This window comes from Heterodontus francisci, chromosome 18 (assembly GCF_036365525.1).
Source record: "Heterodontus francisci isolate sHetFra1 chromosome 18, sHetFra1.hap1, whole genome shotgun sequence".
Taxonomy (NCBI): Eukaryota; Metazoa; Chordata; class Chondrichthyes; order Heterodontiformes; family Heterodontidae; genus Heterodontus; species Heterodontus francisci.
This window is the reverse complement of record NC_090388.1, coordinates 23,910,929-23,937,926: the sequence shown is the minus strand read 5'-3', so window position 1 is coordinate 23,937,926 and position 26,998 is coordinate 23,910,929. Positions and strand designations below refer to the sequence as shown.

General features: G+C 44.0%; 2 protein-coding genes across 5 annotated transcripts in view; one reads left to right on the top strand and one right to left on the bottom strand.

Moving 5' to 3' along the window:
• Positions 1 to 23,407, bottom strand: part of tmem19 (transmembrane protein 19) — a 57,979-nt gene extending 34,572 nt beyond the window's left edge. The window contains exons 1-2 of one of the 3 annotated variants that reach the window (XM_068050427.1): positions 22,450 to 23,407; positions 1,185 to 1,331 (exon numbers count right to left, since the gene is read on the bottom strand). In XM_068050427.1, the coding sequence (XP_067906528.1) occupies positions 1,185 to 1,331; positions 22,450 to 22,513 (211 nt within the window). In that variant the 5' untranslated portion in view covers positions 22,514 to 23,407. Of the gene's footprint in view, positions 1 to 1,184; positions 1,332 to 1,522; positions 1,696 to 22,449 lie in introns of those variants that run through there. The other 2 variants (XM_068050428.1, XM_068050429.1) reach the window with 2 other exon arrangements.
• LOC137379504 (zinc finger C3H1 domain-containing protein) overlaps positions 22,909 to 26,998 on the top strand; it is a 77,645-nt gene continuing 73,555 nt past the window's right edge. The window contains exon 1 of one of the 2 annotated variants that reach the window (XM_068050424.1): positions 22,909 to 23,469. In XM_068050424.1, the coding sequence (XP_067906525.1) occupies positions 22,974 to 23,469 (496 nt within the window). In that variant the 5' untranslated portion in view covers positions 22,909 to 22,973. The remainder of the gene's footprint in view (positions 23,470 to 26,998) is intronic. The other variant, XM_068050425.1, reaches the window with a different exon arrangement.

The window sequence follows — 26,998 nt, the reverse complement described above, 5'->3', positions numbered from 1 at the left end:
CCCCATTGGAAACACCTTCCAGTCACAAAAACATCCATTGACCATTACCCTTTGCTTCCTGCCCCTGAGCCAATTTTGGATCCAACTTGCCACTTTGCATTGGATCCCAAGGGCTTTTAGTTTCGTGACCAGTATGCCATGTAGGACCTTATAAAGAACCTTGCTAAAATCTATATAGATTACATCAAATGTACCACCCTCATCAACGCTCCTTGTTAACTCCTCAAAACATTCAATCATGCTAATCAGACACTACCTTCCCTTAACAAATCTGTGCTGACTGCCTTTGATTAATCCGTGTCTTCCTAAATGAAGAATTATCCTGTCCTTCAGAATTTTTAACCCAATAATTTTCCCACCACCGAGGTTAGGCTAACTGGCCTGTAATTATTCAGTCTATCCCTTTCTCCCATTTTAAAAATTGTAAAATGTTACCCGTCCTCCAGTCCTCTGGCACTACCCATGTAGCCAGAGAGGATCGGCAGTGATGGTCAGAGCTTCTGCTATTTCTGATCTTGCTTTCCTTAACAGCCTAGGATACATTTCATCCAGGCTTGGGGATTTATTCACTTCCAAAGATGTTAAACCCATTAATATTTTCTCTCTCGCTATGTTAATTTCATCTAAATATTTTATACTGCTCCTCCCCAATTGCAATGTCGCTATTGTCCCTCTCTGAAAACAGATGCAAGGTATTCATTTCGAACCATACCAAAGTCCTTTGCCTTCACACACAGGTTACCCTTACAGTCCCCAAAAGGTTTTCCTTGATTTTACTTGCCAATAATTTTTATGCCCTCTCTTTAGTTTCAATTTCACCCCTACACGTTTTATCCACGTCTAGGTTTTCTGCGGTATTCACCCCTCGGTATCTGTCATAAGCTACCTTTTCTCCCCCCCCCCCCACCTTTTTCCTTACCTTAAAGCCCCTTGACGTCCAGGGGGCTCTAAATCGGAGTTTTGGTCTACATTTTCACCATGGCATCAGAATATCATAGGTATTGAAAACCAAGAACTGAATGTATGGTTGGAGGTATCAATGTAAATTGGCTCTCGAATCCCACGGCAAATTTTAGGGGTTATTAAACAGTTTTAAATGCTCAACAACAAACGCATTTTATGGGTAATCCATATCACAAAAGTGACTTACTTGTGTGCCAACACACACAAAACGATCCACTTACCATAATAAATGCTGGCAGTTATGGACACAATCCAAAATGACAACGAAATGCCCACGATGAAACTGAGAATAATAATATTTCCCATCATGTTTACTAATTCTTTGTGTGAAGAGTGCCGATGAATGATCCGTACGTTCACAACCGAACCTAAAGGAGAGGAAAAAGAAAAGGCAGCTTGCAATATTTCTACGGGAATTAATGCTCTAGACAACAGGCTGCACGACCAGCCTGATCCTCTGCTGAACTGGAGTTAAAGCTTTGTTTAAAATGATGTTTACAGCTGGGATTGGGTCTAATTCAGTAAAGCCCGGTGCCGGTTCAGCCTGCGCTCACAATACCTCTGCTGGTCGCAGTTTGGGGAAACATTATTACCATTTTCCTCCAGGATCCACCTCTCACTGTTTGCGAACAAACTGCTCCCACTGTGCAAGATATTTAAAGAGGCAGCAGGTCCAACCTTCCCCTACACATCGCCAAGATCACACCCCACCACCTAGTCCCGAACCAGGCTCCGCCCACAAAACGACTACGGTTCCCGGAAGAGGCGCCGAAAAACTTCCGCCAACCAATTTCTGACCAATCAGGAAGCTTGAACTGATTGGGTGGGTGCTGATTGAGCGCCCTCCTCAGGCCCAGCGGAGCAATGAAATTAGAAGTTACATGAAAGAAGATTTGCCATCCCTTCAGGGCCCAAGGAGATTTCCAAAGAGCTTTACAGCTCATGAAGTACTTACGAACTGTCGTCACTATGGCCCGCGTTTTGCCGTGGTAATGATGGCGAAGGCACCAGCTTTCATTCCGTCAATACTTCACTGAAACTTACAGTAACTTCTGGAGACGGCAGATGCACTTAGTGCAGAAATCCAGAACTTGTCAGTGACTCTATGCTTCTCCAGAGGGCACACTGGTTAAGTCTCACCAGAGTGCAATCCCTAAACTATTCGTGAATTGATGAAAACATAGGAACGTACGAACAGGAGTAGGCCATTCAGCTCATCGAGGCTGCTCCGCCTTCAATTAGATCATGGCTCATCACCCACCTCAATGCTGCTTTCCTGCGCGATCCCATATCCCGTCATTAGTATCCAGATATCTATTGATTTCTGCCCTGAACATGCTCAATAATTGAGCTTCCAAAGCCCCCTAGGGTAGAGAATTCCAAAGATTCACCACCCTCTGAGTGAAGAAATTCCTCCTCATCTCAGTCTTAAATGGCCTGCCTTTTATTCTGAGACTGTGCCCCCTGGTTCCGGACTCATCAGCCAGGAGAAACATCCTAACTACAACCACCCTGTCATGCCTGTAAGAATTTTGTAACTTTCAATGCGATCACCTCTCATTCTTCAAAACTCTAGAGAATAAAGGCCCAGTTTCTGCAATCTCTCCTCATAAAACAATTCTGCTATCCCAGGGATTAGTCTGGTGAAACTCCATTGCACTCCCTCAATGGCAAGTATATCCTTCCTTATATATGGAGACCAAAACTGTACAAAATACTCCAGGTGCAGTCTCACCAACTATATAATTGCAGCAAGACATCTTTACTCCTGTACTCAAAACCCCTTGCAATGAAGGCCAACATACCATTTGCTTCTTAATTGCTTGCATGCTAGCTTTTAGTGACTCATGAACAAGGACACCCAGGTCCCTTTGGACATCAACACTTCCCAATCTCTCACCATTTAAGAAATACTCTGTCCTTCTGTTTTTTACTACCAAAGTGGATAACTTCATACTTACATTATATTCCATCTTCTTGCCCATTCGCTTAGCCTGTCCAAGTCCGCTTGAAGCGTCCTTGCATCCTCCTCACAACTTACATTCCCACCTTGTTTTGTGTCATCAGAAAATTTGGAAAAAATACATTCAGTCCCCATGTCCAAATCATTTCTATCGATTGTGAACAGCTGTGGCCCCAGCATTGATCCTTGCAGTACCCCGCTAGTAACACCCTGCCAGCCTGAGAATTACCCATTTATTCCAACTCTCTGTTTTCTGTCTGTTAAACAATTCTCAATGAATACCAGTACATTACCCAATCCCATGTGCTCTAATTTTGTTTAGTAAACTCCTGTGTGGGACTTTATCAAAAGACTTATGAAAATCCAAATACACCACATCCACTGGTTCTCCTTTATCTACAAGTAACATCTTCAAAAAACTGCAACAGGTTGGTCAAACATGATTTCTCTTTCATAAATCCATGTGTTGACTCTGCCCAATCATATTATTTTCTAAGTGTCTCGTTATCACATCCTTTATAATAGATTCTAACATTTTTCCTACTATGGACGTCTAACTAACAGGTAGTTCCCTGTTTTCTCTCTCACTCCTTTCTTAAATAGTAGGGTTACATTTGCTACTTTCCAGTCTGCAGGACCCTTTCCAGAATTTATAGAATTTTGAAAGATAAGCACCAATGCATCTACTATCTCTATAGCCACCTCCTTCAACACTCTGGGATGGAACTCATCTGGTCCAGGAGATTTATCAACCTTAAATCCAGTTAATTTGTTGAGTACCACCTCTTTATTAATACTAATTTCTTTCAGTTCCTCATTTTCACAATTCCTTCAGTTCCCTAGTATTTCTGGGAGACTTTCTATATCTTCCTCCGTGAAAACAGATACAAAGTAATTGTTTAATTTCTCTGCCATTTCCCTATTCTCCATCATAAATTCTCCTGTCTCTGCCTGTAACGGACCCACATTTGTCCTTGCTAATCTTTTCATTTTCACATACCTAAAGAAGGTTTTACTGTCCACCTTTATGTTTCTCGCTAGCTTGCATTCATATTCTCTTTTCCCTTTCTTTGTCAGTTTCTTGGTCATCTTTTGTTGGATTCTAAGTTGCTCCCAATCCTCGGGCTTACCACTTTTTCTAGCAACCTTATAAGCCACTTCCTTTGATCCAATGCAACCCTTAATTTCTTTTGTTAGCCATCATTCCTGTTGGGGTTTTTGTGTCTTAGAGGAATGTATGTTTGATGTACACCATGTAATACTTCTTTAAATACTAGCTATTGCCTGTCTACTGTCAAATCTTTATATGTATTTTCCCTATCCACCATAAATCCGCCTGAATGCCGGACCCGGAAGTGGGACCCGATCCTACCCGACACATGTCGTCGGGTCCCGTCAGGTTCGGGTCGGGTAGCAGGCCTTTAATCCACCATAGCCAACTTGCCCCTCATACCTTCATGGTTTCCTTTGTTCGGATTTGAGACCCTAGTTTCAGAATGAACTATATCACTTTCAAAGTTTATGTAAAAATCTATCATATTATGGTCACTATTTCCCAAAGGCTCTTTTACAGCAAGGTTATTAATTAGCCCTTTTCTAATTACATAATACTAAATCTAAAATAGCCCAATCCCTAGTTGATTCTTCAGTGTACTCCTCCAGAAACCCATCTCGTACCCACACCAGGAATTCATCCTCCACAGCATTAGTGCTAATTAGGTTTACCCAGTCTATATGTTAATTAAATTTGCCCGTTATTACTGTATTACCAATATTACATGCACCTCTAATTTCCTAATTTATACTGTTGCCAACATTTACTGTTTGGTGGCCTATAAACAACTCCCACCAATGTTTGCTGCCCCTTGCTTTTTCTAAGCTCCACCCAAATTGATTCTACACCCTTCGATCTAAGATACTTTCTCACTAATGTACTGATCTTGTCCCTTATTAAGAGTGCTACTCCACCTCCTTTTCCTTTATGCCTATCCTTCCTAAATGACGAATATCCTTGAATATTCAGTTCCCAGTCTTGGTCACCCTGTAACCACATCTCTGCAATGGCAATTAAATCATACCCATTGTCACAAGAGGTTTTATTTAAACTAAGAGGTCTGTGTGCCTTTAAGACTGAGAAAAGGGACTTTCTGTGAACAGTGACTGTTGAATTGGTGTTTGAAGTATGCAGGCTGTAAACTTGTATCCAAGCAACAGGAAGATTTTGCGACTGTCCTGTGACTTAGTCACTGTGGAAAGCTTTGAGTTTCAGTTCTGCAGTGTGAAAGAGACCAGGAAGCTGTGAGCAGCTAGAAGCCTGTTGCTGTTGGAGATCTGGATTTGCAGACCAGAAAAAAACTCTCCCTGTGAAGAAGACTTGTCTTGTAAAAAAGGAATCTTATATTTGAGTTGGGGCTGTGTTCTGCCTGCAAAAAGGAATAGATCCCTGGAGAGAGAAAAGACCCAGAGAAAGAGGAGTTGCTGCTCTCTGTGGAGAAAGGCTCCTTTGCTGAGAGGAAGCCTGAATTGTTGAAGGTATCAAAATTCTTATTGTCTTCAGTCTGAAAAATCTCTGCCCCAGTGAGTCCTGTTGCCATTTGTGTTTTTTGGAAGATCCTGAAATCTCAAGAAAGTTTCTACTGTTAGACTGTTACTTTAAAATTTAAGTAGATCTGTTGCTGCAACCTGTTGCTGAAATATCTGTGTGATGCCTGCTGCAGACAAATTGCCTTGAACAACCATCCATCACAGACTGTTTATCAAACTTGCCTGGGGAGACTTCAAGTGGCATCTGACTATTTGACTCTGGGACACCTCGCGGTTCCAGAAATATCCTACCAGAAGTTACCCAGTTATTTTATTCTTCCTATGAAGCAGCTCTAATTTAAAACATCACTTTTTAAAACCAGTTAGCCGTTGGATTTTATTTGTATGTGTGCGTGAGGGTTAGGAAGATTCAGGAGTTCTAAAATCTTTTCATACATATTGATTTATCTCATTACCGTTTAAAAGTTGGTTTATTAATAAATAATTAACTTTTTTTGTTGTGTCTTGCTAAGCCCCCACCTGCCAAGAATGAGTGTGGCACATTAATTTTGTCATGAACATTGATTTTAAATTGTTACTGGAGTGAAGAAAGGACTTGTTAAACAGATTAGCCATGGCTGGAAAAGACATTTGCATATTAACAGACAATGTTTGGAAGGACAAAGCAGCCATTCCCTGACATTCAACCCACAATGGACTTTTGATCACCAGACGTTGAAGGTGGGGGAGCTCGCATTCCAGGTTGACTGCTACGATGGCCAAATGGACATGGTCAAACCAGCTAGGCACATGACTAACCTGCTGGGCAACTTGAGTTTTTTGAATTTGTACGAACAGTTTGGGCAGAAAGTCGGTTTGCTCTTGGACTGAAGTTCTTTCGCCTGTCTGCTCCCATCTCTTTCTGACAAGCCTCTGAATCCACTGAAGACACATGAACACCTGTAGAGAAAAGTCTCCTACAACGAGAAAGGTTCAAGAAGAATACTGGGCCCCAACAAAAAGCAAGATCTACCTCCAATCAAGGACTCTACAGTGAGCTCCAAGAACCATAACAATAATTCTTCAGATGTTGCCTCAAACCTTTCCACTTCATTTTACTTCTGCTCTTTTCTGGCTCTATTTGTATGTATGTATCACGTGAGCATGCTAGCGTGGGCGCATTGCGTATCCATAGGCGTTAACCAAATTAGAGTTTAGGATTAAGTTTAATAAATTTCAACTTTTATTCTTTAAACCTAAGAAAGCCTGTTTGTGCTGGTTACTTTGCCTTATAATTGGAAAGCGGTGAATAAGGATTCACCAAGGGGGAGCTAAAAAACAGTGCTTTAAAAATTAAACCCTATTACGGTAAGACCAGGTGAAGACATCTTTCTCACCTGGTCGCAACAGTCTGACTGTTCAGAATGTTGGGTTCGAGCCTTCAATTTGTTATGGGCAGGTGGTAAGGGGTGTGAGTGGTTCCCACTATTCACCTCCCAGGTGACCACAATTGTGTTTTGTTTAAAATGAAGCGTTAGCCCCTGAGTATTTTACTTGTCACATAGTGACCGGTTTTCTTGTAGGTTTAAAACAGCAGATTAACAATTTATTGAACAATATTCATTCCCCGAAATGTTTTCCACACCGCTCACGCACACATTCACTCTCATGCATTTTCAAGAGTTGATAAAACACAGTGTATTTAAAAGTAAACCCTGTTACAGTAATACCACATGAAGGTGGAGAGGGGCCCCTGGACACCTTTCTCACCTGGTCCTAACAGTTGTTTAAAGAAACTTGGTTTGGCGTGCTTTATTGTGGGGGATAAATAAAGTGTTTAATTTGGTTGGTTTCTGCCAGATGGGAAACTTTACTAATATGCTGTGACCTGTGGAGTAGTGGGACTGAATTAACATTGCATTACTTCCGCCTTGGTCCTAACACGATTTACCTTTATTTGTGTCTTCAAATCATCTACCATGTTGCGAATGCTGCGTGCAGATAGAGTGCCCTTAACTTTGTCTTTTTAGCACTATTCCACATTCTGATCTCATTTGATGCTTGCCTTCGCTTTTTCTGTCTTCTGATTTTAGTTACTACTTTTCTACGTCCTGTTACCAGTTTTGATTCCTTCCAATCTTCCCTTCCTGCCACACTCAGATTATCAATTCCCTTATTGCTATCTCGCTTTCTCCTCTCTCCCTAAATTATCTCACCTTCCCTCACCATCTCACTCTTTAGTTTAAAGCCCTCTCTACCGTCATAGTAATACGACTCGCCAGAACACTGGTCCCAACAGGGTTCAGATGAAGACCGTCCCCAAAGTACAGCTCCCACTTTCCCCAGTACTGGTGCCAGTGCCCCATGAATCAAAATCCATTACTCCCACACCAATTTTTGAGCCACGCATTTAACCCTCTAATCTTATTTACCCTACTCCAATTTGCTCTTGGTTTAGGTTAATAATCCAGAGATTATAACCTTTGAGGTACTGTTTTTTAATTTAGCCCCTATCTGCTCATACTGTCTATGCAGAACCTCTTTCCTAATCCTATCTATGTTGTTGGTACCCACATGGACCACAACAACTGGATCCTCCTCCTCCCACTGCAAGTTCCTCACCAGCCCTGAGCAGATGTCCCAAACCCTGGCACCGGGCAGGCAACACAGCCTTCTTGACCCTTGCTCCTGGCTGCACAGAACAGTATCCATCTTCCTGACTATACGATCTTCTACTAACACTACAGTCCTAATTGTTCCCCCTGCTTGAATGGCTTCCTGTACCATGGTGCCATGGTCAGTTTTGCTATCCATACTGCAGTTCTTGCTCTCATCTATGCAATTAGAAAGAACCTCAAACTTGTTGAACAATTGAAAGGGCTGAGACTGCTCCACTTTTGCCTTCTCCATCCCCTACCTGCCTCACTCACAGTCACACCCTCCTGTCGCTGACCACTGACCAAATCAGAAGATCCTATCCTAAGAGGTGCGACTGCCTTCTGGAACAAAATGTCCAGGTAACTTCCCCCTCCCTGATGCATCGCAGTTCCTGTAGCTCAGCCTCCAGCTCATTGACTCTGAGCCGAAGCTCCCTAAACCGCAGACACTTACTGCAGAAATATAAACAGAACGTGCTGGAAATACTCAGCAGGTCAGGCAGCATCTGTGAAGAGAGAAGCAGAGTTAATGTTTCAGGTCTGTGACCTTTCATCAGAACCGAAGACTTACTGCAGACTTGTTTGCCGTAGATCACATTGGCATTCACCAGCTCCCACATACTGCAGCCACAACACATCGCCTGCCCTGCCATCTTTATAATGTGTTAATAAAATTAATTAAGAAAAATAAATAATTTCTAATTAATAAACCCACTACTACTAGCCCCACTACTAGTAAATTTTACTACTGCTGGTAAACTTTACCACAACTAATAAAACCTTACTAATAAATCAGAAGATTCTTATTCTTATTATTCCAATTAATGTTATACTAACCTCAATTAAAATTCCTTAGTTTAGAAAAGATAAAAAGAGAAAATGTTCACCAACCAATCACTTATCTTCTATTATGGAACATCACACATCAATTCCCCCTTCCCCCTCTGCAGTGAATTCCCACATGAACCAAATTACCACCTTCGCATTCTGACTATGTCTCACTTAGGCAAAGTTTCCACTCTGTGTGTCTTTCACTTCCACTTTAACGCTTTTAGTCTCACTGTAAAAACCCTGAAAAAGTTATACCTTGTTGAATGAAGTGTAACTGTTTTTACTAACTTCATAATAACTGTTAAATACCCTCACTGGGTCTTGGGTCCCGGGGGTGGGTTGGGAGTCAGGGGCCCCCCTCAATTGGGCACCCTGTGCCCGACTGCCATGGCTCCCCGCCCCCGGCAGGCAGAAAGGCCAGCAGATTGGCCTTGGGCGAGTGGGCCGTTTCCCCCTCTCACTGCCCAACTGCCGTAAAGTTGACCGGAGGCGGGAGCGGGGCGGGTAGGCCTTCCAGATCCTCCCGCTCAATTTTATGCCACCCCCACACCACCATCTGACCCGATGGGGCGACATACAATTCAGCCCCTTATAACTTCTTATTTAACCTAAGCCTCTCCGTGCACACACACACACATACATTCAAAACTAACAATGTTTAACTGGTTTTAAGATTAGTATTTCTTAGGAATAAAATAAGTAGCTGGGTTGTAAGTCCTGGTGAGTTACCTTCCTGGTTGGTGAGGTGTCCCAAATTTTAAAAAATCACGCTAAGTCTTCAGGCGAATTCAACAAAACAGTCTTTTAACAGACAGGCATTCGAAACACTTCGGTTGCAGCAGGCGTCATATAGTTCTTTTAACAAGGAATATAGCCACAGATCTATTTGGATTCTAAAATTGGTAGTTTTTCAGTAGAAACGTTACTGAGAATTCCAGCAAACACAAACAAACGACAGAGTCCCTGTTGAAAGCAAATGTTCTTTTTTTCCAGGGATTCTTTTTCTCTCCTTAGGCAATACAGAGCCTGAAGATAAATGCAGATTTTCCTGCTAAGAGAAATAGACAGCTTTGTCCTTCAGAACATGCTTCGCTGCACTCTAGTTCAAACTGGTTGAAGCCAGTCTTTATCCACAGTTAAAAGTTACAGCACACCATGTGACCACGTGACACCATGGACAAAGACGAGAGTGGTCCCAAAGGAAGAGTGCTAAATTGGGGGAAGGCCAACTATACCAAAATTCGGCAGGAGCTGGGGAATGTAGATTGGGAGCAGCTGTTTGAAGGTAAATCCACATTTGATATGTGGGAGGCTTTTAAAGAGAGGTTGATTAGCGTGCAGGAGAGACATGTTCCTGTGAAAATGAGGGATAGAAATGGCAAGATTAGGGAACCATGGATGACAGGTGAAATTGTGAGACCAGCTAAGAGGAAAAAGGAAGCATACATAAGGTCTAGGAGGCTGAAGAAAGACGAAGCTTTGAAAAAATATCGGGAATGTAGGACCAATCTGAAACGAGGAACTAAGAGGGCTAAAAGGGGTCATGAAATATCTTTAGCAAACAGGGTTAAGGAAAATCCCAAAGCCTTTTATTCATATATAAGGAGCAAGAGGGTAACTAGAGAAAGGATTGGCCCACTCAAGGACAAAGGAGGAAAGTTATGCGTGGAGTCAGAGAAAATGGGTGAGATTCTAAACGAGTACTTTGCATCAGTATTCACCGAGGAGAGGGACATGACGGATGTTGAGGTTAGGGACAGATGTTTGATTACTCTAGGTCAAGTCGGCATAAGGAGGGAGGAAGTGTTGGGTATTCTAAAAGGCATTAAGGTGGACAAGTCCCCAGGTCCGGATGGGATCTATCCCAGGTTACTGTGGGAAGCGAGAGAGGAAATAGCTGAGGCCTTAACAGATATCTTTGCAGCATCCTTAAACACGGGTGAGGTCCCAGAGGACTGGAGAATTGCTAATGTTGTCCCCTTGTTTAAGAAGGGTAGCAGGGAAAATCCAGGTAATTATAGACCGGTGAGCCTGACGTCAGTGGTAGGGAAGCTGCTGGAGAAGATACTGAGGGATAGGATCTATTCCCATTTGGAAGAAAATGGGCTTATCAGTGATAGGCAACATGGTTTTGTGCAGGGAAGGTCATGTCTTACCAATTTAATAGAATTCTTTGAGGAAGTGACAAAGTTGATTGATGAGTGAAGGGCTGTAGATGTCATATACATGGACTTCAGTAAGGCGTTTGATAAGGTTCCCCATGGTAGGCTGATGGAGAAAGTGAAGTCGCATGGGGTCCAGGGTGTACTAGCTAGATGGATAAAGAACTGGCTGGGCAACAGGAGACAGAGAGTAGCAGTGGAAGGGAGTTTCTCAAAATGGAGACGTGTGACCAGTGGTGTTCCACAGGGATCCGTGCTGGGACCACTGTTGTTTGTGATATACATAAATGATTTGGAGGAAAGTATAGGTGGTCTGATTAGCAAGTTTGCAGACGACACTAAGATTGGTGGAGTAGCAGATAGTGAAGGGGACTGTCAGAGAATACAGCAGAATATAAATAGATTGGAGAGTTGGGCAGGGAAATGGCAGATGGAGTTCAATCAGGGCAAATGCGAGGTGATGCATTTTGGAAGATCCAATTCAAGAGTGAACTATACAGTAAATGGAAAAGTCCTGGGGAAAATTGATGTACAGAGAGATTTGGGTGTTCAGGTCCATTGTTCCCTGAAGGTGGCAACGCAGGTAAATAGAGTGGTCAAGAAGGCATACGGCCTGCTTTCCTTCATCGGACGGGGTATTGAGTACAAGGGTTGGCAGGTCATGTTACAGTTGTATAAGACTTTGGTTCGGCCACATTTGGAATACTGCGTGCAGTTCTGGTCGCCACATTACCAAAAGGATGTGGATGCTTTGGAGAGGGTGCAGAGGAGGTTCACCAGGATGTTGCCTGGTATGGAGGGCGCAAGCTATGAAGAGAGGTTGAGCAGATTAGGATTATTTTCATTAGAAAGACGGAGGTTGAGGGGGGACCTGATTGAGGTGTACAAAATCATGAGAGGTATAGACAGGGTGGATAGCAAGAAGCTTTTTCCCAGAGTGGGGGATTCAATTACTAGGGGTCACGAGTTCAAAGTGAGAGGGGAAAAGTTTAGGGTGGATATGCGTGGAAAGTTCTTTACGCAGAGGGTGGTGGGTGCCTGGAACGCGTTGCCAGCGGAGGTGGTAGACGCGGGCATGATAGCGTCTTTTAAGATGCATCTAGACAGATACATGAATGGGCAGGAAGCAAAGAGATACAGACCCTTAGAAAATAGGCGACATGTTTAGATAGAGGATCTGGATCGGCGCAGGCTTGGAGGGCCGAAGGGCCTGTTCCTGTGCTGTAATTTTCTTTGTTCCTCCTCTCTCTCCTGCTGTGGCCTAGGAAACAAGTGCAGCTGCTGGCACACTGTGCTCAGTTTTAAAGGCACACAGTTTTTAAACAGAGGAGAAAAAACAGTTCCGTGACAACATCAACAGATCTAGTATAACAGTGGAGGTATATCAGAGAGGCAGAAAACTGAGAACCTAGTAGCAGGCAAGATGCTAGAATTGAGACGACCAAATAGAGAATAGAGTCTCCATGGAAACAATGTGATGTGGAGGTCCAGAAGCAGTGAAGAAATGCCCTGCACTTTCCAACACCTTGCCAAAAAGCCATTCTTCGTGTATCATTGGTAGTCACGCATAAAATCATTTGCGGAAGTTCCTCCATCGCCTAGGCCCCACACTGTGGAATTACCTGCCTGAGCTCTTCCATATTTTGTCCTTTTCCTTTTTTAAGACCCTCTTTAACACCTACCTTTCTTGCTATGCTTTTGGTCTTCTTTCCCAAAAACTGCTTCTTTGGCTCACTGTCCATTTATTTCTGATTAAGCCTCTATGGAGTACCTTGGAGGTTTCTCTTTGTGAAAGGCATTATATAAATACAAGTTGTTGTTGCAAATCTGAATCATGAGTAGTGCAGGTTTAAACAACCAAAGGAAGCATTTCAGCTGAGCTTGATAGTTTTCTCACACAATGTCCACCGGTACGCATTTTTCATTAGGATCACTAAAAAGATAACTTGAGCAAGAATCCTGTCTGAATTTCTCCTTCCTTCATTTAGAACTGAAATCAATTGAGTGCCTCTAATGCCTCCTGATTGAGACCACTGAACAGCAGACTGGGAATTAAACCTGGGGCTTCCGGCTGAATATATTTCTTTTATCCATCAGTTATTCATTCAACTTATTTTCTTGTTGGAAAAAGCACTAAAACATTCCACATACAGATGTACTGTAATTTCCCGCATATAGTGTAAAATGAGTTTAAATACCATGTTTAGAGAGCTGGTAATGGCACGATGGACTGAATGACCTCTTTCTTGGTTGCATCATCCTATAATTGATCTGTTTTTTCAAATAACCTCACCTATTTTCCTAGCACCTGCTACAGTTTGGGGTACATCAATGCAGCACAGCATAAAGACAGTGGAAGCATCTGAAGAAGTCCTGACTGTCGAGTTGAAAGAGCTTTACGATAAAATTTGATTTGCATTAAAATTCCACTCCCACTTCCATAGCTCAGTGGTCAACTGATCAACCAGTTGGCAGTAATTCCTGCAGATCAGGTTCTATTTCAGCTGCCTGGTAATTAGGCACATTTCAATGGGTTGACAATTTGAACTTTGGTAAACTATGTAATCATTCACACCAGTGAGTTTTAGCATTGATTTGGAAATGTACAAATACTCTCTTTTTGAAGTTGTAATTGCTTTATTCAAATTCTCGTGCAAATCGGACTGGACTATGATTGCTTCACTACTGCTCCAGTTTGGACCTAAAAAGGATAGACTAGGGCACTTTCTAAATAGTGAAAAGCTAAAACCAATGGATCTGCGGTTCAGTGAGACATGGGGAGGGCGTGTATAAAGATCATTAAAATGTCATGAACAGATACAGAAAAGAATGAAAAAGGCTAATGGAATGCTGGCCTTTATAGCTAAAGGACCAGAACACACGAGGACAGAAGTTTAGCTCCAGTCATACAAAGCCTCAATTTGATCACACCTGGAATACTGTGAGCAGTTCTGCGCATCACACCTTAGGAAGGATCTACTGACCTTGGAGGAAGTGCAATATAGATTTACCGAAAGGATAACTGGGCTCCAAGGGTTAAATTACAAGATGTTACACAAACTTGGACTGTATAGAATCACAGAAAGTTTAAGGTACAGAAAGAGGCCACTTGGCCCATCATGTCTGTGTCAGCTGAAAAACGATCCACCTATTCTAATCCCACTTTCCAGCATTTGGTCCATAGCCCTGCAGATTACGGCACTTGAGGTGCATATCCAGACTCCTTTTGAATGAGTTGAGGGTTTCTGTCTCAACTACCCTTTCAGGCAGTGAGTTCCAGACCCCCACCAGAATACAAGGGGGTAGAGGTTATGCTACAGTTATACAAAACATTTGGGTGAAAACGTTTTTCCCTTATCTTCCCTCTAATGTTTCTACCAATCACTTTAAATCTATGCCCCCTGGTCACTGACCTCTCTGCTAAGGTGAATAGGCCCTTCAACTCCACTCTATCTAGGCCCCTCAAAATGTTGTATATTTCAATCAGATCTCCCAACAGCCTTCTCTGTTCCAAGGAGAACAACCCCAGCCTATCCAATCTTTCTTCACCACTGCATTTTTCCCTGGAATTTCTAAGGTTAAGGGGCAATCTTAAGGTGAACAGATAGGGTAGATAGAGAGAAACCATTTTCACTCTTTGAAGAGTCTAGAAATAGGGGGCATAGTCTAAAAATTAGAGCCAGATCTTTCAGGAGTGAAATCAGGTAACACTTCTACAGGCAAAGGGTGGGAAAAGTTTGGAACTCTCTTCTCCAAATGGCAATTGATACTAGGTAATAAGGATATGGGCAAAGGGGAAATTAATTAGATCACAGATTAGCCATGATCTCATTGAATGGCAGAACAGGCTTGAGTGGCTAAATGGCTTACCCCGTTCCTACATTCCTAACTTTCACCATATTTCCAAAGTTATTTACTGTGTACTGCATTTAATGGCAATGAAACCATTATCCCCTCTTAAAATCTACTTCAACAGTATTAAATACTTGTATCTGTATAGTTCTGATGAAAGGTCACTGACCTGAAACGTTAACTCAGCTTCTCTCTCCACAGATGCTGCCAGACCTGCTGAGTATTTCCAGCATTTCTTGTTTTTATTTCAGATCTCCAGCATCTGCAGTATTTTGCTTTTATTTTAGTGTTTAAATCACTGCCAGTTTTCTTCCAGGAATGCCTACCTTGAAGAAGTTCTGCTCTCCTCTCCCATGGATTTTCGTTTCTCTCTTTTACCTTGTTCAACATCATTGCATTCTATTTCCCTTCTGGTGTTTGATAAAGTGTCTACCAAAACTCGTTTTCACGGCCACATCTCCTTCCTCAGCAACTGTCTCCAGCTCCGACTTATTCCAAGTGGGTTCCAACTAAGTTTCATCCTTCATGTTTTGAATCCACCCAGGATTACAGGTATCTATGAGAAATACAACGTTCCTCGGACTGCAGTTCTCACCGCATCCTGAGATCCACACTCAGTGCCATGTGCTGCCACATATACACACTGGACCTCTCTCTCCAGAAGCGTCACCTCACCTTATCTCAAAGCTATTCTACTCCGCAGTTTCATTTCATCCTTCGTCTTATCCGACGCATTAATAAAAAACTTTTTTTCTTCCTTTCGGGTGTTAAGGAACGCAGCTGATGGGGACTAATGCCCCTCCAGATCCTTCTTCCCCTTCACTTCCCTCTGACCCCACCACTTCTGATCTGACCCCTTGCCGTGTAGTCGCTATACCCTCTGACCTACCTGAAGACCACAGTGGCGCCAGGCGGACCTGGAAGGAGGCACATCTGGAGCGGGACCTGTATAAAGAGAGCGGGGCTCGAGGCCCTCACCAATCTCAGACCGGGACAGTGGCAGGCGGACCTGGGAGGAGGCGGATCCGGAGTGGGACCTGTATAAAAGAGAGAGCAGGGCTTGAGGCTCTCACCTACTCAGACCAGAGCGGCGGCAGGCGGCAGGCTCTCTCTCGGTGCGTGCTGAGTTTCAAAAGAGGAAAAAAACTTACATGACATCACAGGAAATCTGTAAGCTAATTGGTTGGGTAAGTGAGGGTTGTTAGTATTTTGTAAATAGCTGAAAAAAATCGGGGAGAGAAAGTTCTTTTTTGTAAAAACCTCAAAGCCTACCTTATGTGATAAGGTTAGGATAACTAAAGTGTGTTTTTTTTAAATTAGTATAATTTATTAATAATTACTAGTCATTATTACTCATTTTTTTTATATAGTAAGTAGTGTTTTTTTTTAGGGAATCAAGGTCCCTTGTGTAAATAATCTCAAATTTTTGAGTAATTTAAGGGAGTAAATTAAAGGCAAGTCATGACAGGGCAGCTCGGCAATGTGGAGTGCTCCTCCTGTGCATTGCGGGAAGTCAGGGACACTTCCAGTGTCCAGGGCGAACACGTGCAGGAAGTGTCTCCAGCTGCAGCTACTCGAAATCCGTGTTTTGGATCTGGAGTGGCGACTGGGGACACTGTGGAGCATCCACGAGGCTGAGATCATTGTGGATAGCATGTACAGGGAGGTGATCACACCGCAGGTAAAGACTTGCAGGTTGGTAGGTAAATTGGCCATTATAAATTGCCCCTAGTATAGGTCGGTGGTAGGGAAATATAGGGACAGGTGGGGATGTGGTAGGAATCTGGGATTAGTGTAGGATTAGTATAAAATGGGTGGTTGATGGTCGGCACAGACTCGGTGGGCCGAAGGGCCTGTTTCAGTGCTGTACCTCTAAACTAAACTAAACTGCTCAGGCAGAAAGGGAATGGGTGACTGCCAGGCAGAGTAGATGTACTAGGCAGATAGTGCAGGAGTCCCTTGGGTCCAACTCCCTCGCAAACAGATTTTCCGCTTTGGTTACTGTTGGGGGAATGCAGCAAGAGTCAAATCTGTGCCACCACGGGTGGCTCAGCTGCACAGGAGGGGAGGAAAAAGAATGGAAGAGCTATAGTGATAGGGGATTCTATCGTAAGGGTTACAGATAGGCATTTTTGTGGCTGCAAACCTGACTCCAGGATGGTATGTTGCCTCCCTGGTACTAGGGTCAAGGATGTCACAGAGCGGCTGCAGGGATTCTGAAGGGGGAGGGTAAACAGTCAGAGGTCGTGGTTCACATTGGTACCAACGACATAGGTAGCAAGAGGGATGAAGTCCTGCAACACGAATTTAGGGAGCTAGGTAGCAGATTAAAAAGCAGGACCTCAAAGGTTTTAATCTCTGGATTACTCCTGGTGCCACGTGCTAATGAGTATAGGAATAGGAGGACAGAGCAGATGAATTACATGGCTGAAGACATGGTGCAGGAGGGAGGGCTTTATTTTCCTGGATCACTGGGTCTGTTTCTGGTGAAGGTGGGACCTGTACAAGTCGAACGGGTTGCACCTGAACCGCAACAGGCCCAACATCCTTGCTGGGAGGTTTGCTAGTGCTGTTGGGGGCGGGTTTAAATTAATTTGGTAGGGGGATGGGATACAGAGTGGAAGTACAGTCGGGGGTGATGCACAGCCAAATATAGAAAAGAAATTAAGTCAGTCTTGAAGTCCCAGCAATTATAGACCTGTTAAGGCACAAGCGAATAATGCAAGGCTGGATTGCATCTATTTTAAGGCAAGGAGTCTTACAAGTAAGGCAGACGAATTGAGGGCACTGATTTAACACATGGGAATATGATATTATTGCTATCACAGAGACATGGTTGAGGGAAGGGCAGGACTGGCAGCTCAATATTCCAGGATATAGAATCTTCAGGTGTGACGGTGAGGGGGGGGCAGGGGGTGGCGGGGGCGTGGTGTAAAAGAGGAGGTGGTATTGCACTATCAATCAAGGAGTCAATTACTGCAGTAAGGAGGGATGATATCTTGGAAGGTTCTTCAAATGAGGCGATATGGGTAGAACTTAAAAACAAAAAAGGGGCAGTCACTTGGCTGGGAGTGTACTACAGGCCTCCAAACAGTCAGGGAGAGATAGAGGAGCAGATATGTAGGAAAATCTCAGATAGGTGTAAAAATAATAGGGGAATAATACTAGGGGATTTCAACTTCCCCAGTATTAACTGGGATAGTCTTAGTGCAAAAGGCTTAAGGGGGATGGAATTCCTAAAGTGCATACAGGAGACCTTTTTGAGCCAGTACGTAGAAAGTCCGACAAGAGAAGGGGCGGTACTGGACCTAATCCTAGGGAATGAAGCCGGACAAGTGGTAGAAGTAGGGGAGCTTTTCGGGGATAGTGACCATAACGCTGTAAGATTTAAGGTAGTTATGGAAAAGGACAAAGATGGACCAGAAGTAAAGGTACTGAATTGGGGGAAGGCCAATTTCAATTTGATAAAACAGGATCTGGCCAAAGTGGACTGGGAGCAGCTACTTGTACGAAAGTCTACATCAGACCAGTGGGAGTCATTCAAAAAAGGAAATAGTGAGGGTTCAGAGCCAACATGTACCCATTAAGGTGAAGGGTAGGACCAACAAGTCCAGGGAACCCTGGATGTCAAGGGATATAGAGGATTGGATAAGGGGGAAAAAAAGGAGGCTTATGGCAGATCCAGAGTGCTAAAAACAGAGGAGGCCCCAGAAGAATACAGAAAGTGTAGGGGGGTACTCAAAAAAGTAATTAGGAGAGCGAAGCGGGGGCATGAAAAAACATTGGCGGGCAAGATAAAGGAAAATCCCAAGGCATTTTATAAGTATATTAAGGGCAAGAAGATAACCAGGGAAAGAGTAGGGCCCATTAGGGACCAAAGTGGCAATGTGTGTGGAGCCGGAGGATATAGGTGAGGTTTTAAATGATTACTTTTCATCTGTGTTCACTATGGAGAAGGACGATGTAGGTGTAGAGTTCAGGGAGGGGGATTGTGATATACTTGAATAAATTAGCACTGAAAGGGAGGAGGTATTAGCCGGCTTAAAAATGGATAAATCCCCAGGCCCAGACGAGATGTATCCCAGGCTGTTATGTGAGGCAAGAGAGGAGATAGCAGGGGCTCTAACACAAATTTTCAAATCCTCTCTGGCTACAGGAGAGGTGCGAGAGGATTGGAGGACAGCGAATGTGGTACCATTATTCAAGAAGGGTAGCAGGGATAAACCAGGTAATTACAGGCCGATGAGTCTAACATCAGTGGTAGGGAAACTATCAGAAAAAATTCTGAGGGACAGGATTAATCTCCACTTGGAGAGGCAAGGATTAATCAGGGATAGTCAGCATGGCTTTGTTAAGGGGAGATCGTGTCTAACTAACTTGATTCAACTTTCGAGGAGGTGACTCTAGATGTGTAGATGAGGGTAAAGCAGTTGATGTAGTCTACATGGACTTTAATAAGGCTTTTGATAAGGTCCCGCATGGGAGATTGGTTAAGAAGGTAACAGCCCATGGGATCCAGGGCAATTTGGATCCAAAATTGGCTCAGTGGCAGGAAGCAGAGGGTGATGGTCGAGGGTTGTTTATGCGATTGGAAGCTTGTGCCCAGTGGTGTACCACAGGGATCGGTGCTGGGAGCCTTGTTGTTTGTTGTATGCATTAATGATTTAGACATGAATATAGGTATGATCAGTAAGTTCGCAGATGACATGAAAATTAGTGGTGTCGTAAATAGTGAGGAGGAAAGCCTTAGATTACAGGACGATATAGATGGACTGGTAAGATGGACAGAGCAGTGGTGAATGGAATTTAATCCTGAGAAGTGTGAGGTGATGCATTTTGGGAGGAGTAACAAGGCAAGGGAATATACAATGGGTGGTAAGAGCCTAAAAAGTTTAGAGGGTCAGAGGGACCTTGATGTACTTGTCCATAGATCACTGAAGGCAGCAGGACAGGTAGATAAGGTGGTTAGGAAGTCCTATGGTATACTTGCCTTTATCAGCCGAGGCACAGAATATAAGAGCAGGGAGGTTATGATGGAGCTATGTAAAACGCTAGTTAGGCCACAGCTGGAGTACTGTGTACAGTTCTGGTCGCCACACTTTAGGGAAGGATGTGATTGCACTAGAGATGGTGTAGAGGAGATTCACCGGGATGTGGCCTGGGCTGGAGCATTTCAGCTATGAAGAGAGACTGGATAGGTTAGGGCTGTCTTCCTTAGAGCAGAGAAGGCTGAGGGGGGACCTGATTGAGGGCATGGATAGGCTAGATAGGAAGAAACTTTTTCCCTTAACAGAGGTGGCAGTAACCAGGTGGCATAGATTTAAGGTAAGGGGCAGCAGGTTTAGAGGGGATTTGAGGAAAAACATTTTCACCCAGAGGGTGGTTGGAATCTGGAACACACTGCCTGAAGGAGTGGTAGAAGCAGGAACCCTCACAACATTTAAGAAGTATTTAGATGAGCACTTGATACGCCATAGCATACAAGGCTATGGGTCAAGTGCTGGAAAATGGGATTAGGATAGGTGCTTGATGGCCGGCACGGACACCATGGGCCGAACAGCCTGTTTCTGTGCTGTATAACTCTACGACTTTATGACCTTCCCCTCTCTGCACTCAACGTTCTGTGCTCAGCAAAGGACTCCGTTTTATCCCCTTATGCCCCCACCTCAATGAATTTCGCACTCGGCATGACATTGAGCTTTTCTTACGTCGCCTTCACTTCCAGGCTCACTTCTTTGACCAGGAGTCCTCCCCCCAACCAGCAGACCTATTCACCCACCTCCAGCATTCTCCTCCACCTGGACCTCTCCCTCTGGCCTCTTACCCACTCTTGATCTTTTCATTGAAAACTGTCAGCGAGACATCGGCCATCTCAATTTCTCTGCCCCATCACCCACTCTAACCTGTCCCCCTCTGAACTTGCTCCGCTCCATTCTCTCAGGTCTAACCCCGACATTGTCATCAAACCTGCAGGGTGGTACTGTTGTTGCCTGGCGTACCGACCTCTACCTTGCAGAGGCTCAATACCAACTCTCAGACACTTCTTCCTACCTCCCTCTGGGCCATGACCCCACCACCAAACATCAAACTACTCTCCACGGGACTGTCACTGACCTCATTTCCTTTGGAGATCCTCCCTCTACAGCCTTCAACCTCACAGTCTCACAACCCCGGATACCCACTCCTACCTACTTCCTAAAACCCACAAACAGGACTGTCCTGGCAGACCCATTGTTTCAGCCTGTTCCTGCCCCACTGAACTTATTTCTTTCTATCTTGACTCTATCATTTCTCCGCTGGTCCAGTCTCTTCCCACCTTATCTGTGACTCTTCTGACGCCCTATGCCATTTTGACAATTTCCTGTTTCATGGCCCCAACCGCCTCCTCTTCATTATGGACTCCAATCTCTCTACACCTCCATCCCCCACCAGGACGGTTTGAGGGCTCTCCGCTTCTTCCTTCACCAGAAGCGCAACCAGTCCCCATCCACCAGCACCCTCCTCCGCCTGGCTGAACTTGTTCTCACATTGAACAACTTCTCCATTAAGGAAGGACTCCATTCCATTCTCCCAGTTTCTCCGTCTCCGACGCATCTGCTCTGATGACGCTACCTTCCATGACAGCGCTTCTGATATGTCTTCCTTTTTCTTCAACCACATCCAAAGGATCATTCTCTGCCATTTCTGCCACCTCCAGTGTGATGCCACTATCAAATCCATCTTCCCCTCCCCTGTCAGCATTCCGATGGGATCATTCCCTCCACGACACCCTGGTCCACTCCTCCATTACCCCTAACACCTCGTCCCCTTCCCAGGCAATCGCAGGAGGTGTAATACCTGTCCTTTTACCTCCTTTCCTCACTATCCAAGGCCCCAAACACTCCTTTCAGGTGAAGCATCGATTTACTTGTATTTCTTTCAATTTAATATACTGTATTCGCTGCTAACAATGTGGTCTCTACATTGGGGAGACCAAACACAGATTGGATGATCGCTTTGCGGAACAGTCTGAAAGCATGACCCCGAGCTTCCGGTTGCTTGCCATTTCAACACACACCTCTGATCTCACGCCCACATCTCTGCAGCGTTCCAGTGAACATCAACGCAAGCTCAAGGAACAGCATCTCACTTACCGATTAGGCATGCTACAGCTTGCCGGACTGAACACTGAGTTCAATAATTTCAGAGCATGACAGGTCCCCCTTTTTATTTTTAGTTGTTTTTTCTTTTAGTTTGTTTCATCATTCATTGTTTTACCATGTGCCTGCCCACTGGTTTTTTCATGTTTGTGTTTGGCCCTGGGCTGTTCAATTTTCTGTCAATTAACACTCTGTACTGACCCTTTTTCTTTCAGCACACCATTAACATACCTTTTGCCTTTGCTCCATGACCTTCTGGTCAGTTATGCTCTGTGACACTTTCCCTTGTGTCATCTTTCGCCCCACCCCACTTTATTTGCTTTTCTAACCTTTGCCAGTTCTGATGAAGGGTCACTGACCTGAAACGTTAACTCTGCTTCTCTCTCCACAGATGCTGCCAGACCTGCTGAGTATTTCCAGCATTTCTTTTTATTTCAGATTTCCAGCATTTTGCTTTAAAAGTATTGCCTTTGTAAAGCGCCCGCCACGACCCCAGGACCGCTCCAAGGCGCTTTACAGCCAGTGGAATACTTTGGTGCAGTTGCTACCTGACTATAGGAAACGCAGCAACCAATTTGCACAGAACATGCTCCCCTATTCAAGTAATGATAAGGGCAGTGGGCGAGAGCTGAGTTGATCAGCGTTGGTTGAGCACGTTATACATTTCGATATAATTATACTTTGCTAATTTTAGTGGAGAGGGCGGCACTGTAACTGCGCACGCTCTGAGCATTCAATGACTCAGCAAACACACACCAGTCCCCCGAACGACGCCTGCGTGAAGGGCGCGTTACCCGCCCCTGTAGACGTCACATCCACTTCCGCTCAGTGTGACGGTGACGCACTCAGGCTCTGGCCTTCTGTGTTTCCGACAAGCGACGGCATGGAGCTCGGTGTCCAGCGGCTGTCGCCCAAAGAGGAAGGGGAGCTGGAGGATGGTGAGATCGACGATGACAACGACGAGAATGTCTACCCGGACTCGCGACTCATCCCGTCTTCCACTCCCAAGCCCAGGCCTGGCAACAGCGGCTCGGGCCCCAAAGCTCACCGGCCCGGCGCTCGCCTCTCCGCCCAGCCACAGGGCTCGGGCAACGGCCTCATGTATCGGCTCAAGGAGCCCTACCGGGGCTTCATGCAGCAACCACACCCGCTGCCGCCGCTCCTGCCACCGCCCGCTCTGCTAGGCGACTCTCCCCGCTCCAACTTCTGGGAGAGGAGTCACGGCACCTTTGGCCGCTTCCGCTTTCGGGAAGGGTCAAACCGCGGCCGCTGGGGCCGAGGGTGCCCAGGCCCTCGGGGCTGTAAAAGAGGAAGATCGGGGCCTGGGCCGAACTTCATCGGGAACAACAACATCCGCAGGGATTCCCCGCCCAGGAAACGTATCCTTTCCCGTTCCTCTGACCGCCCCCGGTTAACCGGAGGCTCCAGGCCCAGTTGGCTGTGACCAAGGGCATGGGCCCTCTGACGAAACAAGTTAGTGAAAGATGAAGTATCAGAAGAAAATCCCATCTTACTTCCTTTAGTCGGCATGGGCGCCTCTACAGAAGTCAAGAGCCAAAACTGTAACCGAAACTTGTCATTTCTCATGATTTTTTTTTCGACAGAACGACGAATTTCGGTGACAGTGGACCATTTAACAGCATTATCCATGATTGATTATTTTATGCTTCAGTTTACTTTAAGTACAGTTGGCCAGTAGTTTGTTGGTAAGTGGAATGGGTTGATTGCCCTGCAGCCGATGCACAGTTTTGATGCAGTCAAATGCCAGGGACGCTACCCTTGATTTTATGAAACTGACATGAATAAAATCTTTATTTCAAAAAATTTTGCAGCCAAATAAGTCTCTTAAAAGCAAGGTGCTTCAAATTGAACAAGAATGGATCAGAGCCGTTCAGGATTGGTCATTGTATCAAGTGTATCCATTGGTGTGATGTTCAGGAAAATTCACTCTACTCAACTAAATTGATGCTTTTGAAAGAAGAGATGGCGGCAGTCTTTTGACCCAATAAATAATGGTTTGGTATTCTGTTTTTGAGCATTTTGCTGCCACATCTATTAATTCCTCATTTATTTCTGAAACCTGCAGGATAGTACAAACACATACTCCCACATATTATTTGCAACATATCACAAATCGTAAACAAGGAATTGAATTCTGAGCCCAATGGCAACATTTTGTAATGGTCTGAGCTGTGGCGACAGCAGCCCAATAGTGGTGTTTCATGAATTAGTGAGGGGAGTAAATTTTTTTACTGTTCTAGGCAAGGGCTTGGTGGAATGATGCTAAAGTTCTAAGAAGTTTTGGCAGAGCATAAGTAATGGCATAAGTCACTCACACTATAATTTTCTGGCAATTAAATTGATTTATCCAGGGACCCGGGTTCGATTCCGGGTACTGCCTGTGTGGAGTTTGCAAGTTCTCCCTGTGTCTGCGTGGGTTTTCTCCGGGTGCTCCGGTTTCCTCCCACAAGCCAAAAGACTTGCAGGTTGATAGGTAAAATTGGCCATTATAAATTGTCACTAGTATAGGTAGGTGGTAGGGAAATATAGGGACAGGTGGGGATGTTTGGTAGGAATATGGGATTAGTGTAGGATTAGTATAAATGGGTGGTTGATGTTCGGCACAGACTCGGTGGGCCGAAGGGCCTGTTTCAGTGCTGTATCTCTAATCTAATCTAATCTAACCAACTTTATTCCAGACAGTAGGTACGCCATGCTTTGTGATTGCTCACAAATCTTAGCTGTGGATTAATATGATTTTCATTTCCTTGTTATAATTCTTTTTCATCATTTAGCTATGAGTCACTGGTTGAATTTTGAGTGAGAATCCATATCCTGTTTTGAGTTAGCTTATTGGTGCACTAATATCCTGCAATGCCATACATTTTACAATTGGGCAGCTCTAGAAAGTTATGCATCTAAATTGATTTAATGGTAGGAGATTTGCATTGATGGAAATCTGTTCTAATGCGACTCTACCTTGAGGTTTTGAAGCATTTGTAACAGTATACCTAGGAGTACTTGTGTGCTAAAGGTGTTTCATTATTTTGTTGAAGTTTCCAGTGCAAATTGTTTCTTCACAAATCATTTTTGTAGATGAGCTGCTCTCTTTGTGCATTGACTGAGTTTTGCTTATTTAGATATAAATGATCTGGTTCTAGTAGGCGTAAGATAGAAAAGTGAATCTAGTTTCCCTGTACAGTATACAGTGTGTGAATATAGTTACCTCTGAGTTAAGGGTTAACTGTTGTGATTGAAGGATTACTCCCGTGCCATTAAAACTTACAGACCAATGGTTCTCAAACTGAGGTCTGTGAAATAATCTCTCAGAAAAATACAAAGGTGAAAAAGGAATACAAAGGAAGCAAGAGCAAAAAGGCAAGCTGTCTACTTTGTATAAATTAACAGTAGTGTCAGTCGAGTAGTTGACGAGGTCAATGCCTGAAGCTCCTGAATACTCTGCTGTCTTTGTAATGATGGGCACCTCAGCTGACATGGTTCCAGTGGTGAGTCTCACATTTATTTTCAGCATGAGAGAAGGGGAGGCAGGAGGCCTTGTTGTGATACTTGGGTGCATTCAATTTGAACTTGTGCAGTGAGCAAGTTCCATTAGAATGCCTGGTCTGAGTATTTTCAACATTTTCAGTATAATTCTTGCAATCACGGAAAAGCTGTCAATTCGACTTCATTAAATCTTGCACCATGTTGCGATAATGTGGATTCCTTGCATGATTAAATAACTGAGAAACTGGGCTGGTTTTGCACAGATCTAAAATATTTGAGAATGTCCTGTTCAATTAAGGGCTCTAATAGATTCGGAGGGAAGGAAACTCATTTGTTTCTGGGAATTATTTAAAAAACAAAATAGTAATCTGCTTTGAGCCTGTAAAACAGCTAAATATGGTGCAGCTGCAGTTAGTACTGATTTGACCATTCAATACATTTGCGTTGAATGATCTGTGAAGTGATTAGGTATATATGCTATTAACAGGTAATCCTTAACCTCATTAAAAGCAGTTCAGTTGGCACACTAGAATGTTAATGTCACATTTATCCTTTGTCTCTGGTTTGTCTGCTCTGTCTCATCATTGTCTACATCAGTGAAAAAATCTTCATTTAGCTACTCTAAGTAATGGCTTGCTTTTTGAAAGCATTATTAAAATTTCTTTGCATGCAGCACTTTTGTATCATGTATATTATATATGATACAAAAGACGTCTGCAAACGCGACATGAAATCGTGTGACATTGATCACAAGTCGTGGGAGTCAGTTGCCAGCATTCGCCAGAGCTGGCGGGCAGCCATAAAGACAGGGCTAAATTGTGGCGAGTCGAAGAGACTTAGTAGTTGGCAGGAAAAAAGACAGAGGCGCAAGGGGAGAGCCAACTGTGCAACAGCCCCAACAAACAAATTTCTCTGCAGCACCTGTGGAAGAGCCTGTCACTCCAGAATTGGCCTTTATAGCCACTCCAGGCGCTGCTTCACAAACCACTGACCACCTCCAGGCGCGTATCCATTGTCTCTCGAGATAAGGAGGCCCAAAAGAAAGAAAAGAATATTATATAGCATTTAGATTGGAAGTCTGTGAGGACTAATCCATTTGAAATGGGGTCCCTCAATCAAAAAAATTTGAGAACCACTGTTAACGGCTATTACTAAGTTAAATTTTTATTATGACGTGTTTTTTCAGTTAAGCTGCCTATCTTTAATTAGGGCTACTTTGGACAGCTGCTTCTATATTTCTATCCTTTTCTTTTCCTCTTGTCCTGCCGTCCCTTAGCAAAAGCAGCCGAGTTTATGTATGGTGCCATGTCTCAGCAGGGTTGGTAACTGGGTTTCTTGATATCCTTGACTTCTACATTGCTGCAGAGCTCATGCACTAAGAAAGACTTGACATTAAATATAAAA